General features: G+C 45.3%; 2 protein-coding genes across 3 annotated transcripts in view; one reads left to right on the plus strand and one right to left on the minus strand.

The window, feature by feature from the left end:
- The window catches only part of ESR2 (estrogen receptor 2), a 98046-nt gene extending 85254 nt beyond the window's left edge, over positions 1-12792 (minus strand). For both annotated transcript variants that reach the window (XM_080395856.1, XM_080395855.1), the window contains exon 1: positions 7518-12792. The gene's annotated coding sequence lies outside the window, so the exon portion shown is untranslated. The remainder of the gene's footprint in view (positions 1-7517) is intronic.
- Positions 12793-12944: 152 nt separating this feature from the next.
- Positions 12945-13670, plus strand: part of MTHFD1 (methylenetetrahydrofolate dehydrogenase, cyclohydrolase and formyltetrahydrofolate synthetase 1) — a 42759-nt gene continuing 42033 nt past the window's right edge. The window contains exon 1 of the mRNA XM_080395854.1: positions 12945-13084. Within this exon, the coding sequence (XP_080251980.1) occupies positions 13044-13084 (41 nt within the window). The 5' untranslated portion in view covers positions 12945-13043. The remainder of the gene's footprint in view (positions 13085-13670) is intronic.

A 13670-nucleotide genomic window follows, 5' to 3' on the forward strand; every position in this document is an offset into this window, starting at 1 on the left:
CCCTACTCCCAGTTATCCAGCCAGGATGTACAGCAGTAACACAGTTGCATATGCTGAATTTAAAAGGCTTCACCCTGCTGTTGGTGGAAATAAAAAGTTCTCTATATAAAATCAATTGAAATATTGTGCTGGGTTTGGCTGCGGTAGAGTTAATCTTCTTCAGAGTAGCTAGTATGGGCTATGTTTTGGATTTGTGATGGAAACTGTGGATAATACAGGGATGTTTTAGTTGTTGCTGAGTAGTGCTTACACAGAGTCAAGGCCTTTTCTCCTTCTCACCCCACCCAACCAGCGAGCAGGCTGGGGGTGTAGAAGAAACTGGGAAGAGACACAGCTAGGACAGCTGACCCCAACTGCCTCAAGGGATATTCCATACCGTATGGTGTCACGCTTAGCAATATAAAGCTGGGGAAAGAAGAAGGAAGGGGAAGATGTTTGGAGTTGGGTTATTTTGTCTTCCCAAGTAACCATTACGTGTGATGGAGCCCTGCTGTCCTGGAGATGGCTGAACACCTGCCTGCTGATGGGAAGTGGTGAATGAATTCCTTGTTTTGCTTTGCTTATGTGTGGGGTTTTGCTTTACCTATCAAACTGTCTCTATCTCAGCCCACAAATTTTCTCACTTTTCTCTTGCAATTCTCTCCCCTATCCCATCCTGTCGTGGTTTAACTGCAACCAACTACCACGCAGCCCTCTCACTCACTCCGCTCTAGCCCCCTGTGGGATGGGGAAAAGAATCAGAAAATGGTAAAACTTATGGGTTGAAATAAGAACAGTTTAATAACTGAAATAAAGTAAAATGTAATAATACTAATGAAAAGGGAGATAAAACAAAAGAGAGGAATAAAACCCAAGATAGACGAGTGATGCACAATACAGCTGCCCACCCTGCATTGACCAATGCTCAGCCAGTCCCTGCACAGTGATCAGCAGGCCCCAGCCAACCCCCTCATTTATATACTGAGCGTGACGGTCCATGGTATGGAATATCCCTTTGGCTGGTTCGGGTCAGCTGTCCTGGCTCTGCTCCCTCCCAGCTTCTCGTGCCCCTGCTCGCTGGCAGAGCATGGGAAACTGAAAAGTCCTAGACTTAAGGTAAGCATGACTTAGCAACAACTAAAACATCAGTGTCTGATCAACATTATTCTCATACTAAATCCAAACCACAGCACTGTACCAGCTACTAGGAAGAAAATTATTTGAGCCAAAACCAGGACAAATATTTATGTTAATAATGCCATTGACAGCATCCTTTTTCAACAAAATCTAAGGCCTTGGTCTGGATAAGGATGGTGGTTTCTTTTTATAGGATAATCAATTATTATTTTTTATCCCTTTCACTCTTAAAAATACCATTAATTTTGCTGATGTCAGTGATGATGATGAACAACAACTGAAGAGAAGTCCACTGGTAAAGGGATGTAGACATGCCTGACACAAATTTCCTGAACTAACAGCCATAGAATTAACCTTACTGATTCTAACAGCACTTGGATCTGGCAAGGCAAGAATTACTTGAGAGGTATTTTGCCCAAAATATATTAAAAAGTGCTTTCCCAAACTAGAAAATTATTCCTTCATGTGGGAAAATCACCTTGAGGGGGGGATTTAGAAAAAAAATTGGGTCCTAACAGAAGCATAGTATTACAGAAAGCTTTTTAGGGTAAAATACAGCTATCGCCTTCAGGACGGTTGGCATGCATGAAATCTCCATCACCACAGTTCCCTAAAGCCACACAACCTGCTATCCTGGAGGACCAGTGGAGGGTGGAGCGGAGTGCAGACACCGCGGCCAGGCTCTGCTGTACTCCCTGCAGGACCGGGAACACGATGGTACCATACAGCCAATAAGCTGCACAACCGCTGTAAAATATATGAGATGATGTCTGTTGCTGGGCCAACAACTGTGGCAAAGACCAAGCACAAGCCTCATTATCTGCAAGAGGTCAGGAACTAGGCCTGCTCAGCACTTCAAAGCCTTCTGACTATTACGTGCTAACTGCTAAAAGAAAACAAACAGCTGAAAAGATAAAATTCAAGGATGCTAGGGTAAAATAATTGTGGTAGTGGGAGATCGCAACCTCCTATTCAAATGGCCCCCCCAAAGAGAGTGAATCCCCCACTCGCGGAGCATGCACAGTAAATTTAGAATGAACTGTATCTTTAAATGAAAGCAAGACAACTTTGCACCAATCATAATAAAGGAATGTATGACTAGAGTCACCCAAGCTCCACCTGAGAGTAAGAGGAGTATAAAAAGTGAATGAATGAGGGGACCAGGGGGAAGACACCACTGAGAACAAGTTAAGGGAAGATACCACCGAGACTGACTCCTGGGATCAGCTGAGCCTTTCTTCTCCCCCCACTTGGGATGCCTTGGGTGAGACTCAAACCAAGTGGTTCTTCGGGAGACTTAGAAATATCTCTAGAGCAGGGGTCCTCAAACTTTTTAACCAGGGGGCCAGCGCGCGGATTAAGTGGCAGGAAGTCATCTGCAGCTGCTTGGTATCCCCCCACAACTCCCGGCAGGGTGGGGGGCAGGGGGGTTCTGTAAATACCGAGGGCCGGATTGAGGACCCTGGGGGGCTGTATCCAGCCCGTGGGCCGTAGTTTGAGGACCCCTGCTCCAGAGTCATTTTTTAATATTTGTAGCCAGGCTGTATAGTTTGTAACTTTTCCTCAGGTTTTATACTTTCTAACATTTTATTTGCATGTGCCCTTCGCAGACAGTCACTATCACCAGCAATCCAAAAACCTGTATATCTGTTGCACTAATAAAACTGCACTGGTAAGTAGCCGGTCATTGCAGTTTCTCATTGAACGTGACCATCCCCTCGAGTGTGGCCATGCTAGCTCATGAGCACAACCGAACCGGCAGTGCAGACTGCTATCAGTGTATCCGAACCCGTGGTAGTTTAATATATATATTGTGACTGGACTGATAGTGGTAAATTGGACATCACTTAGAATTTAAACCTAGCCACACCTAACCTCCCACCTCGGTGAGCAGAGTTGGAAGGTGGGGGGAGGGTATTTTCTGCTAAGTTACTCCATCCCCTTAAACGCAACACTTCACAAACAACAAAAACACAGCCACTGCTGTCCCATCTGACACATTCTGGACTCCTTCCTGCAGAGCTGTGTACCTCCACAGAAAGCAAGAGATGGAACAGTCCTGATACTGCAGCCACACCTGGGAAGGTGAAATGGGAGCACAAACCACCCCACAGCAGGGCCACAACAACAGATGGGTGAAGCAGCAAAGGTTTCTTTCTTTCTCTCCATCCTCAAGGCCTGATCCTTTGAATTCAAAGCCATTTCTGAGCATTTAGACTCACTGTGGATACAGGCTGTGTGCAGCACTCTGGCATGTTGATTTTTTCCAAGGCTGAGCCAAAGAAAAATAAATTTTCTTTGGAGTCCTAAGTCTTAGCATGCATTGTGCATCCCCACTGTACAGAAACACTACCTAGTAACCACATCTCAAATTGAACTGCCATAAACTTGCCATTAATCTGAATATTCAACCAGGAAATCTCCTCTCATAAGAAACTGTTAATAAGCAAATTTGGGAACAGGCTCATATTTATGTCATCAAGCACTTAGTTTTACATCTGCTTTAAAACATCACCTGAAAGCATACCAAGAATTTACATTTACTGATTTTCCATAAACTATTTCCTTCATATTCAAAGTTCTCCTAGTTCCAGCTGGGAGCAAGTCTATGTGTATACATGCTGTCATTGATATGTATATTTGTGGTATACAGAGTTCAGACTCTTTCAATCACCAATACCAGGTTAACAGATCAAAAGCATAAAGTAAGGTGGGGAACCGAAATAAATAATTGTTCCTCCTCTCTTGCCTGTGTGTAAGCCGGTGATATCTGAACCTCTCCCTGGAATACACGAAGACAGCTGAATACTGATCAGTAACTAAAGAACTGTTACACTCTTCTCTCTGAAAAAAATTTCACTTATTTATTTGCCTATGTGTCACTATTTTCCAATCAGTGAATACAAGACAAGCCTTCAGGCTTTAGAAATCACCCCTCATGTGAAGCTGTAATGCTTCTCTGTCATGAGCACTCACGCTTGCGATGCCTGGGTGAAGGGCGCCTTCTCGAGTGAAGGACATCATGTGTACTGTCTCAAAATCAGACTTCTTTAAAGAAAAAAGCCAAATTGCCATGGAATCCTGTGTGAAAATGTTTCTGCTTAAAATGTCAAGGCACCCCTCTTCAGATCCCAGGACAGCCAGGAAAGCAGCTTCTCAACAGTTGTACACACATCTCCACCTGGGACAGGGTAATCCTGGTTATATGTACAAACTGGGAGGGCACAGGCAGGGGAGCAGCCCCATGGAAAGAGAACTGGGCGTCTGGGTTGATGGCAAGTTGAATATGAGTACAACAGCATGCCCTGGTAGCCAAAAGGGCCAGCCTTGTCCTGAGGTGCATCAAGCACAGCTTAGCAAGCTGGTCAAGGGAGGTGATTGTCCCCCTCTACACCACACTGGTGCTGGCTCACTTCGAATATTGTGTGCAGTTTTGTGCACCTCAATAGGAGAAGGACATAAACAGTGTGTTGAGAGAAGGGCAACCACAATGGTAAAAGGTCTCAAGAGCAAGATTTACAAGGGGCCGCTGAGGTCACTTGGTTTGTTCAGCTTGGAGAAGAGAAGGCTGAGGGGTAACCTCATCACAGCCTACAGCTTCCTCAAGGTGGGCAACAGAGGGGGAGCTGCTGATCTCCTCTCTCTGGTAACCAGCAATAGGACACAAGGGAATGGAATGAAGCTGCATCAGGGGAAGTTCACAATGGACATTAGGAAAAAGTTCTTCTATGAAGGGTGGTTAGTCACAGGAACAAGCTCCCCACAGCACCAAGCCTGTCAGAGTTCACTGGGATTTAGTGTTAGGTAGTCCTGTGAGGGGCAGGGAGGCGGGCTTGACAATTCTTACGGGTCCCCTCCAACCTGAGATGTCCTATGATTCTACTCTACGAAAGTCACATGGGCTGCCCGTAGCACAAAACCTCCATTATCCTGTAACTGGTAAAAATGATAGAAAGTGAAAGGAACCGGAAATAAAAAACTGTCCATGAAGGTGGAAAAGTATTTGTTCCATCCACCAGATCCTTTCACAAAGCTGCAGGAATGCTACTGAATCCTCAAAGGAAAAGGGAAGGAAGACTCAGGCCTCAAATGTGTTTCTGTGGCAGCAGCTCTGACTGTACTGCTTATCTTGTCCTAGAGGGTCAACGCGTACGCTAGCATCAATGTCATAATGCAAAAAAGGCCTTAGGGCCAAATCTTTTGTATGTCTTATTGACTTGCTGCTACAGCACCTTCTTTGCTGACCCTGTATGACTAGTACTGAGACTCAAGTCTCCTTCAGAATCTGCCTGCCGGTCCTTACACTGCTGTGGCAGGCACAAGAGACACCAATAACATCACAGCTTGGCACAGCTCCTCTTGGAAGGATTATTCTTTTTCTTCTCCAGGCTTCTAGGCTGTTAAGAGGAATCACAGGCCAAACAGACTTCCCCCTACTGAATTCAGCATCTTCGTGGTCCACACCAAGTCTACAGGCTCTGAATCTTCCTGTGGTCCAGGCAAGCATCAGTCACTGTCTCTTCCCTAGGCCCAGTTTGTCAGCACAGGCTTATCGTGGTTTGCACTGCAAAGCATTGGGGCTGCAGAGCAAAACTATTCCATGTGCAAGCACAGCAACTGCACCAGGGTGCGCAGGCTAGAGATGTTAAAACGCTTAGCTTCAGAACGATGGCTGGAGGGGACCAGAAGGGCCCTTAATGCGCTTTTTGTCACCTATGGCTGACACAGGCCATAGGACAAAAATCCTGCCTTGCTGGGTTATTTAAAGCTCTCAGAGATAGCAGCAAAGGACAGACCATTTCACAGCACAGATTTTCTCATGAGTTCTCAAGCTGGTTTATGAATCAGAAAGCTCAAAGAGAGTTCACAGTAGTAGACACGACAAGCCTTGCTGTTCTTTTGAGAAATCTTTCTCCCAGAGATGCACAGGACAGACACTAGAGCTCTGCACAACTTGTGAGGTTAATTCATTTACTGCTCTTCTCTGATGCAGCTGAGCATGCAGGAGCAGACACACTGCACAGCTTCAGGGCAAACATTAGCAATGTGTCCTGAATCTGGTGCCTCCACCAGGCTCTGCCTCGTTTATAAATGGAGCAGTTCTTGTTTTAAATACCAGACAAATCACACAGCTCCTAGGGAAAAGGAAAAGGCAGAAATGTGATCGCTCCAACTAGAAGCCGACAAACTTTTGGGATACAAAGGTTTGTAATATAAGGCATATAAACTGGGAAATATACACACAAATATATAGGTACATATATAAATGAGTGTGGAACAAGCTTACAGTGTTTATTTATTTACATACAGCTTGCTTATATGTTCATACTGTTCAGAGTCAAAAAGAATGAGATACGTAAATAGTCTGTGCATCACCACTTTTTAATTCCTTTCAAGCTGTGCTCACAAGAAGCTGAAAATCAGCTCCAATACTTAAATCAGAAGACCTTCAAGGAAAGAAATTTTTTTTTGTTTCATATATGTATGGGCATGTGCTCATATGAACAGCACATCCCAGATGTCTGCTTTTCCAGAGCAGTTAAGTTAGGCTTCTTCCTCCTTCAATTTACTCCTCCTTTCTAATTACAAACACCAATCATCAAACATGGGCAATGGGGGATAAATACGGATTTTTATTTTTAATGCTAAGAAATTAAAGTATAGTTATGAACAACCCCAAGAGGGAGATTATGAAGCACAGTGGGTAAATATATCCGTGTTTCAGAGACAGAAAAAAATATGCACACATCAAATAAAGGAAAAAAATCCTCCACTATAGTATGCAAAGGTACCTTATCAATACTGTTTCCATTAAAACTAACCAACAGATTCACATGGACAAGAGGTGTTATGCTAAAGAGGAAGCACACAAAGATCCTGTGCGTTGAGAAAAATTGAGACATCTTATATATCATAAGCAAATTATCTGTGTCTCTCATGAACCTCTGAGAACAGGAGGCATGTGGCTTCAAATCATTCTGTTTGTACCTAACTTAACCCTGTTTCTCCCCCACTTCCATTATCATGTTTGTCTTAGAAATTCTTTCAGCTGTAAATGGTTGGAGACCAGGAATGTAACCTATTTTGCCCTATTCCTACAGTCTTCCTTACACATCTGCTGCTAGCCACTATTAGAGCCATGATCCTGAGCCGGGACAACCTTCTGTCTGATCTGGTATAGACAGTCCTATGATCTAGAGACAATTACATAGAAAGAAATAAACGTATTGGAATCAGGAATGCTATCAGTAAAAGCACATTGAAGGTACAACTTCTTAAGCCTGCTTCATATTATGAACTGTGTGCACAGATCATCAAACACTGCTCAGTATTCCAAACTGGACATTAAAACAAGCATGAAGACTGTATCACCCAAGTCTGAACTGTAAAACTCCATTTACCTGTTTTTAACTCCAAATACGCCACTTGCTGGAATTGTAGTCTGTGTCTGCTTTCATGCCAGCCTTGGACTTCTCCTACCATAGACTTCACAGGATCTTTTCATCCTCCTCTGGTTTCTGCAGGACACTGCAAAAGAAGGATTTGCTTGGTTGAGAGAGCACTCTATGAAGGTACTTGCAGAGACGGCACAGAACTAGTGACGCAAACTTGCTCTGCCAAAGATATCCTTGCTTGGGCTCAGAGAATTATCCAAGAGGCTGTGTGGATTAAACTGCAATGGAAAAAATCTGTCTTCTGGACATTCTCCTACCTGCAGCCCTGAAACTCACCCTTCTCCCTGACTATCTCTGCCGGTGTCAGCATGTGCAACTTCCTATGCAGTTAGAAAGGTGGAACTGGTATAATGGGTATGTCTATAGAAAAATTGGAAATATATTTTTTATATTCTTCTAGTAAAATTTAGCAGTTGGAAAAAAGGGGGAAAGTCCTATGTAGCCAGAAGCCATTAACTAAAAATTATTAGCCAAGGAGAATTAGGAGGAGGTAGAAATGACAAGCTAGTTAATCACAGCTCCACTGCTTATGTCTGTATTTTTCTTTAGGCAATCAATTAATCCTTTCTCAGCTACCTTATCTGGAAAATGGGGCAATACACTACTCACAAGCATGCTGGGATAGTGGATTAGGCTGTTGTTTTATTGCAGGGAGTGCCACAACATGCTGTAGAAGTATTAGGAATGGTTATTATGTGAGAGAGAGGACTACTTAGAAAACGGTTTCTTTGCTCTGAACTATCTCTTAACATCAAAGAGTCAGGACAACCTGGGGCCCATAATTATCATTCACTCTTGCACTGTTTACAGTGGAATCAAGCGTGACACAAAATTCTTCAAGCTGTTAACAAGACATCTTTTTTCTGCAGGATCCCTAGGAGGTCAATGAGAAGTGTTGAAAGATTTCTGAGTGAAGGTAAGGTGACGTACCTAAAGCAAGTTAGCTAAAAGAGCAACAAGAAAAGCAGCCAATGGAAAATGCACTCAAGTATGCATTTTGTGTCACTGGCACAGTAATGCAAGTAGAAGTCTGGAGATAGTCTGAGCTGGTTGTTGCTGTCCTTAGAGTGATAGATAAACCATGGTCAACACAAACCCCCTGCACAGTAGGCACGTGAATGGCAAGCTTGAGACAGGGGTCAGAAAAGCACTTCAGAGGCCTGCTTGTTACCGCCACTCTGTTGGACACAACCAGCTTTACCTCCCTGCCAGAAAAACCTGTGATGAAAGTACCCGTCACTTGCTTTATAGAAAATTAGTTCATTGTAGTCAAAACTGCTCTCAGAAGCGATTTGATTAACCTGTCTGCCTTTGCACTGAAATGGATGAGGAGCACTCCAAGTCCCTCTTCTGCTAGTTCAGGCACTGGACCAGGAACCCTGAGGAGAAGGTCAGAGAGCAAATACAATCTTAACCCAGGACAGGTACTTCTGCAGTGACTATGCAACAGCCCGCTGCATCACCAACTTGTTATTTCTGTGACGTATCTAAAATGAATAGGGCACACAAGACAGCTACACAGATTAGGGGTTAACTACACTTGGGAGACACTTTATGACAGAACAAATGTTAGCTCATGCTATTGACTATTACATTAACACAGCTTAGCTATAAGAGCTATTTCAAAGCATGTACACTGAGGTCAACCTCAAGCCTTACATCAAAATTCAGTCATCTTCTCATCAAAGGGAGAGTTCACAAATAGCATGTATTTAAATGTGTCACTGTTACCCCACTACAAAGTTGCATTCTCCACCACGGTAGGTAAGGTACATTCTAGAGCAACCACATTCATTTAACCAGTCCTGCTTTGTTCAGCAGGACATTTCTCTAAACAGGAAAGGTTCCCTGTAAGCCTTTGAAGAATCAGTCTAATACTGTTTTTCTGACATGCTCCCACAAACAGGCTTTCTCAAAATCTCTTTTCTGACCAAGGTTTAAGCTAATCTTACTTTTATGTTCCTCCTCCTTAACTGGAGACAATGTCCTATCCTAACTGTCCCACTCAATGGGGTGAAGCAAAGCCTAATGTTTCTCCTTAGTTTGATGATTCATTTTCTCATAACAAATCCCAGATTTTGGGGCCCTGTGCTATCAGAGGCACAGCCATTGGCTCACCAACAACAATGAAAGTCTTTCTGGCATGCATTTTGCAGCCTTCGTGGCTTTTTTAAAGAGTAACCTCCATGACTTTTGACATGTTGGGTAAGAGGGGGTGGATGCAAAGGTAAACAATCAAACTGTGGGAGCTGCCAAATCAAACCCAGGGGATGCCTGGCAGGGAGGTGAGTGAGGCAGAACAACTGTTCTGGGGCAATACTCAGGAGCAGAGAGGTCTCTCTTACTCTGAGGCTTCAGCCCATCCTGAAGTAACTGACCCATTAGAAAATAAGTTTGCTTTGGTACAAAAAAAGACTATGTTCTGTCTGTTCTTATCATGGCATTAGGGGTTTTTTTCCTCATTCTTTTGCATTAATATGATCAAAAGAATTGTACTGGAAGCATAAAACATTGATCATTGCTACAAACTTTGTAAACATTTTTGTCTCCTTTACCACTGTGTTCCTTTGAGATTTCCTATATGTGAATAGTAGCTTTTAACTTTTTTACTGCATTTTGGGGCTGGATTAGGCTCTGATATGAACTGAGCAAAAGGGTCTGTCAGCCATTTCTCACCACATAATCCCTTTTCCGTTCCTTTCCCACCCCATTTCCGGTATTTCAACCTCAGGATGACAATTAAGAATAAATGTTAAAGAACATGTTCTTACATAAAGGCATAAGTAACAATCTCAGCTTTAGTACTTGACTGCCACATAAGACAAATCAGAAATACAAAAGAACTTGACGCTATAGTAAAAGGAGGTTAGCTAGTCTGATTTTCTGGCATAATAATTTAAAATTCATGAGCCTGTCCCCAAAAATGAGACACTGGCTCAACAATAATGAAATAAGTTGTTTAGAATTATTTTTATTTCCTTTCCAATTTTTTAGACTCTACAATAAATTCAGGTCATCTTCAAAGCTGTATCTGTCATCATGAGACATCTTTTTTCAGGAGCTGGGGCCTTAAGAAAAGCAGCATATGATGTTAATGCTCACACACGCAGGCAAATCATGCAAGTTAGCAACTCTGGGTAGGAATCCACAGCTCCTGATGGCAACAGCTTCTGCTCGCTCTGCAAATAAGGCTCATCTGAATATTTTAAATAGGTGGCTTGCTTTTTTTTTTCATTTCCTGGTATTTTTACACTACCATCCTGAGTGTCAAATCTTTTTTTGGCAAAAGTTGTTTTTGTGACCTTGTCCTGTCCTTAACTGAAGGAGTCCATCTTTTGCATATTTTTTTAGACACGGGGTTTCCCCCTGCCCCACCAGGGTACAGATAAAGGCAAAGAAGAAACAAATAAGGCACAGAATTATAACCTAGAAAAATCCCTCTCCCAGTTAACTGTGTAAACTCAGTTTTGATTGTATAATACTGCAAGTGCCTGTTGGAGCATTCCAAGAAATACAAGGAATACATAATGAAAGAAGATAAAAATACATTCTTTCTAGCTTTTTCTATTTAGCATATAAAAGCCCTAAATGCCAAATTTTCTGTCTTTTCCAGGTCACTTTTAAAGAGAAATTTCTGACCCTTAATCCTACAATTACAACATGTTAACTTAAGGTAGTTTAATCAAGTCAAGGTACCAGACTCTCCCCTCAATAGAAAAGAAAGCAGAAAAGATGTCACTTGTTAGGCTATGAACGGAAATTCAAAGAAGAAAAGCCTTATCTTCAGGTAAGTTTTTAACTATATATGGTTTATATTCCCTTTCTAGAATACCAGAGAAGCAACCATAAAGCTTCTGAAACAGAAGGACCCATATATTTCCATCCTCATAATTCTGTGCCCTAGGTGGAAGCTGAGAGGCCTGCACTTCTCCCATCTCAAAATCTGATGGTTCCCCAAACCCCTTTTGGAACCAAGTACATTATGGAGTGGCAAGATTTAATGCTTTCACAGCAAACTCTTTGGAATAGGCTCTTTATTTTTTCAAACCTATGCATTCTATGCAAAGTAAAAATCTGTGTGAAAGCATTTCACGTAGGCCTTTTCAGTCTCAAATTCTCAGCAGGAACACTGCTGGTTTAGCATCCAACCCCTATTCTCCATAGCTTCTTAACTCACAGTGAGGTTATCCTCTTTCTTTGCGGTACTTACACCATGTGTAGCAGACATGGCCAGGTCCCAAAACAGTAAGTATGGCTTTACTGTGGGCACAGGAACAGGTTACTAGCCCTCAACGGCAACCCAACAACATGGGCCCACCCCATCATCAATCCCTATTTGCCAGGTCCCTGTCCTGACCTTTTAAATGTCAGTTTCTTGAGTTGTGGACCTGTTCTTTAACTGTGTCCTAGATATTAGCAGGGAACACTGATGAGTTCCTTAAGTTCTCTGTGTCATGGCATTATCTTGCCTGACCAAATCTGCCTTGGTGACATTTAACTGCTTTTCCCCACCTCAGCTCTGGCTGGGCCCCAATCACTTCTTTGCCGTATGGGTGAGGAAAACCACTGAGAACTGACTCGCTAAGCAACATCCTAAAATGCCTGTGCTGGCCTGCAGAGTAAGGAGAAGCCTTGCTTATGTAGATAACACTACACATGGTCAGCTGCACAGATCTAACAAGAGGTTGCGCCTCCACCAGTCCTAATGGGATTACTTACCTCAAGTACATCCCTTGGAAGCCACCGTTAGGAACTTGTTTCTCACTCTTGCCACCTCCTGTGAACGTTAGGCCACAGTCCTGCCCTCTTCTTCATTGCCCTCTTTCTTCACTGGCTAGCCAGTGGTTTGGTGCTTGATGCTGGCCTAATGTGGTGAAACCCTTAAGAGCAAGAACTGCTTTTAGCCTAACCTCTCAAGAGTGAGTACCACGGTACTACAACACCAGGGCATGAAACACATGGATTACTCTTACACAGAGTTGCTATTTTCTAAAAGATATGGCCGAGAATTGGCTATGCAGAGCCTACTGCCAGGAGCCCAGCGCTGGACACCAGCCCGCCCCCCTCAGCCCCCACCCCGGCAGCAGCTTTCGCCCTGCCAGCCTGCCAGCCGCCCTGCGGCCCAGGCCCGCTCCCCCCAGCGCAGGGCACCAGGGGAGGCCGAGGCCGGAGCTGGCAGCGGCGCCTCTGAGCGTTTTGGCGGCCATTTCGCCGCGCCGCTCAGCCCAAGCCGCGGCCGGGTGCCGGGCTCCTCAGGGCGGCGGAAGGAGACGGCCGTGCCGTGCTCCTCGGCACGCGCCCTTCGCCTCCCTCCGCGGCGCGGGGCGGAGGCAGCGCTTGCGCGGTGCGGCCGGTGGGCGCCGAAAGTTTGGGGCCACGTGGGGCGCGGAGTAGGGCAGCTGGGGGGGCGGCACGTCCCGCAGACGCGCCGGGAGCCCCACCGCGTTCGGCCGCTGCCAGCCCGCCCTCGCCATGGCTCCCGCCGAGATCCTCAGCGGCAAGATAGTCTCCGCGTATGTACCGCGGGGCCACCCGCCCGCCCTTCCCGCCGTGCGCCCGCGGGCCGGGCCGGGGCTCCCTCGGGCGGGGAAGGTCTGTGGGAGCAGCGGGGGGTTGTAGCCTTCGGGATGGCCGCGATGGGGAAGGAAAGCGGCGTGGCTGGCGGGCCGGGGGGTCCCAGCCCCGCCGGCCAGGGGAGCGGGGCAGTGGTGGCCTTGGCTCCGGCTCTGCCGGGACGAAGCAGGTTTGAAGACACCCTGAAGCGCTGCCGCAGCCCTGCAGTCAGAGCTCGCTTCTGCCTGGCTGGCAGCTGTGGGAGGTATTAAAATGAAGGTAGCATTACAAGCCTTCAGGGGAAGGCAGAATACTGCCAGTGCCCCCCAGAAGCCCAGCGGGGCGGCCGCGCGCAGCACCGGCCCCGCAGCGGCGGGAGCTGCCTCAGTGCCGCGGTGCCCGCGGGTCCCGGCTGCCGAGACCGAAATACGTTGGTCCGTGTGTCGGGTAACACAAAAGTGGGAGTGCACGGTTGTCCAGCCAAAGCTGGAGGATTCGGCAGACCCCAAAGAAAAAGGTTTTCGTGTACTTTTCAGGTTTTACTTA

The sequence above is a fragment of the Falco punctatus genome, assembly GCF_963210335.1.
Source record: "Falco punctatus genome assembly, chromosome: 7".
NCBI lineage: Eukaryota > Metazoa > Chordata > Aves > Falconiformes > Falconidae > Falco > Falco punctatus.